Consider the following 1737-nt stretch of genomic DNA (forward strand, 5'->3'; position numbering starts at 1 on the left):
ACGTAGGTAGATTATAATAGCTTACCAGTCCAACAACATTCAATATCGCAATTACAGATTCTACACACCTGTATGTACAATGTAAGCGCTTACCAAAACAGATAAATAACAACCTACAGGTTTACATATATGTGTGATATAGAAAAACGCAGTGATAAAACGGCTTACCATTATTCAGATATACATTCCATACAACAATGCGCAATATTCTAATAGCTTGCCAGCCCACAGCTTTCACATATACATTTTATACAGAAATGTGCAATATTCTAATGACTTGCCAGCCCATATCTTCACATATACATTTTATACAGAAATGTGCAATATTCTAATGGCTTGCCAGCCCATAGAATAATTTAAATTCACCAAACCTATATATACCCTTAATCAGCGCCACCTGGCGGAACAGCCAATCACGTGACTATAGTTACACACCGCTAGGAGAAAGCAATTTCCCACTAATTCATACTTCAAACGTTGGAAATTTCATTTCTCCTAACCCCTTCGATCCACAACATCACAACACAACGCAGTTTACTGGAATACGTTTGTGGCTGGTGAGATATGCAAAGAAAGTCATAGGCCTAGGGAAAGTGAAACTTTCATCCTTTGCTCCAAACTATCTTTAATATACCCGTCTTTAGCTTTTTCACTTCTCCATCGTGCATGACGTTTAAACATTCGATCTGGCAATCCGCTATTTTCAGCCGCTGTTGCACCGCCTCTACGCAAGCTATGCAAACCAAACTGTTTTATGTTGTCAACATAAGGACGTAAAGCATCAATGAATATCTCTCTTAGTCTTGTATATGATAAAGGAACATTTCCTTTCCTGAGAATATACCCAGAAGCACATTTCGTCACACCTCTGAATATGTACTGATCAGAATCAGAATCAATAGCAGCCATATCAAGATAGCGCTCTAGACAAGTTACTGGACAAAGCTTGGTGTGTGTGCGACCTATAACAACCCATGCACCATCTCTATAAATATCTGTCTTTGATTTTTCAATGAAAACAAAGATATGAGATTGACAAAATACAACATCAGAACGTGATATATACAATAACTCAGCTGAACGCAAAAATCCTGCATATGCCAATAAACACATAGAAAGCAATTTAATCTCTGGTAACCCAGCTCCTCGTATTTTATCATCATACATACGTTCCAGAATTGATACCGTAATAGGTTCTTTCTTAATTACAAATTTAGCCAGCTTTCTCTTAGCTCCTTCCAAGACATTCTTGACTAGACCATTCTCAGTGGGACTAACAAACCCTAAACTTGAATGTGCATAACGCAGGTTATAAAAAGCTGTCAACACAGATGAAAAACTTTCACTTTGTTGCATTACTGATACAAGATATAGTGCACAATGCAAAGGCGATACAGGTAAATCACAAGAAATCTAATTACATATCGCCCACCTTTTCCAGGCAGCAGACCTATACTGATACTTTCTGTTTGTCGAATCGGCTCTAGCTCCAGACAACACCGATGGGATGTCATCAGCCAATGCTCTAACATTTTCTGGGAGATCACTCAACTCGTCTCTGTAGACATGCTGAAAATTAACGAAAGTCAATAAACAGAGCAAGCAAGAGCACAACATGCCTTCAAATGCTTGATAACTCTTGGAATCAAACCTATAGGCGGGACGATCCAACTCACAGTTCCTTTCCAGTTGACAGTGAAACAGTCTACAGCTTGACTCCCAGGATTGCTGAACTTA

The 1737-nt window shown here is 38.6% G+C and overlaps 1 protein-coding gene across 1 annotated transcript; it reads right to left on the reverse strand.

Moving 5' to 3' along the window:
* Window positions 1-576: 576 nt before the first annotated feature.
* On the reverse strand, window positions 577-1532 carry LOC137288039 (uncharacterized). Its single transcript, XM_067820398.1, has 3 exons — window positions 1433-1532; window positions 1186-1319; window positions 577-879 (listed from the first exon to the last, which is right to left on the reverse strand). Exons 1-3 carry the CDS (start codon window positions 1530-1532, stop codon window positions 577-579), a joined length of 537 nt encoding a protein of 178 aa, XP_067676499.1.
* Window positions 1533-1737: the final 205 nt, after the last annotated feature.

The sequence above is a fragment of the Haliotis asinina genome, chromosome 6 (assembly GCF_037392515.1).
Source record: "Haliotis asinina isolate JCU_RB_2024 chromosome 6, JCU_Hal_asi_v2, whole genome shotgun sequence".
Lineage (NCBI taxonomy): Eukaryota > Metazoa > Mollusca > Gastropoda > Lepetellida > Haliotidae > Haliotis > Haliotis asinina.

What these genes read in the sequence shown, in the direction of transcription:
- LOC137288039 (XM_067820398.1), bottom strand. Translation starts at nt 1,532, where the DNA reads ATGTTAGAGCATTGGCTGATGACATCCCATCGGTGTTGTCTGGAGCTA. An exon ending in AGGTCTGCTGCCTGGAAAAG is followed by an intron (nt 1,320 to 1,432) that starts GTGGGCGATATG and finishes CTGTGTTGACAG; the next exon opens with CTTTTTATAACCTGCGTTAT. An exon ending in TTAAGAAAGAACCTATTACG is followed by an intron (nt 880 to 1,185) that starts GTATCAATTCTG and finishes GATTCTGATCAG; the next exon opens with TACATATTCAGAGGTGTGAC.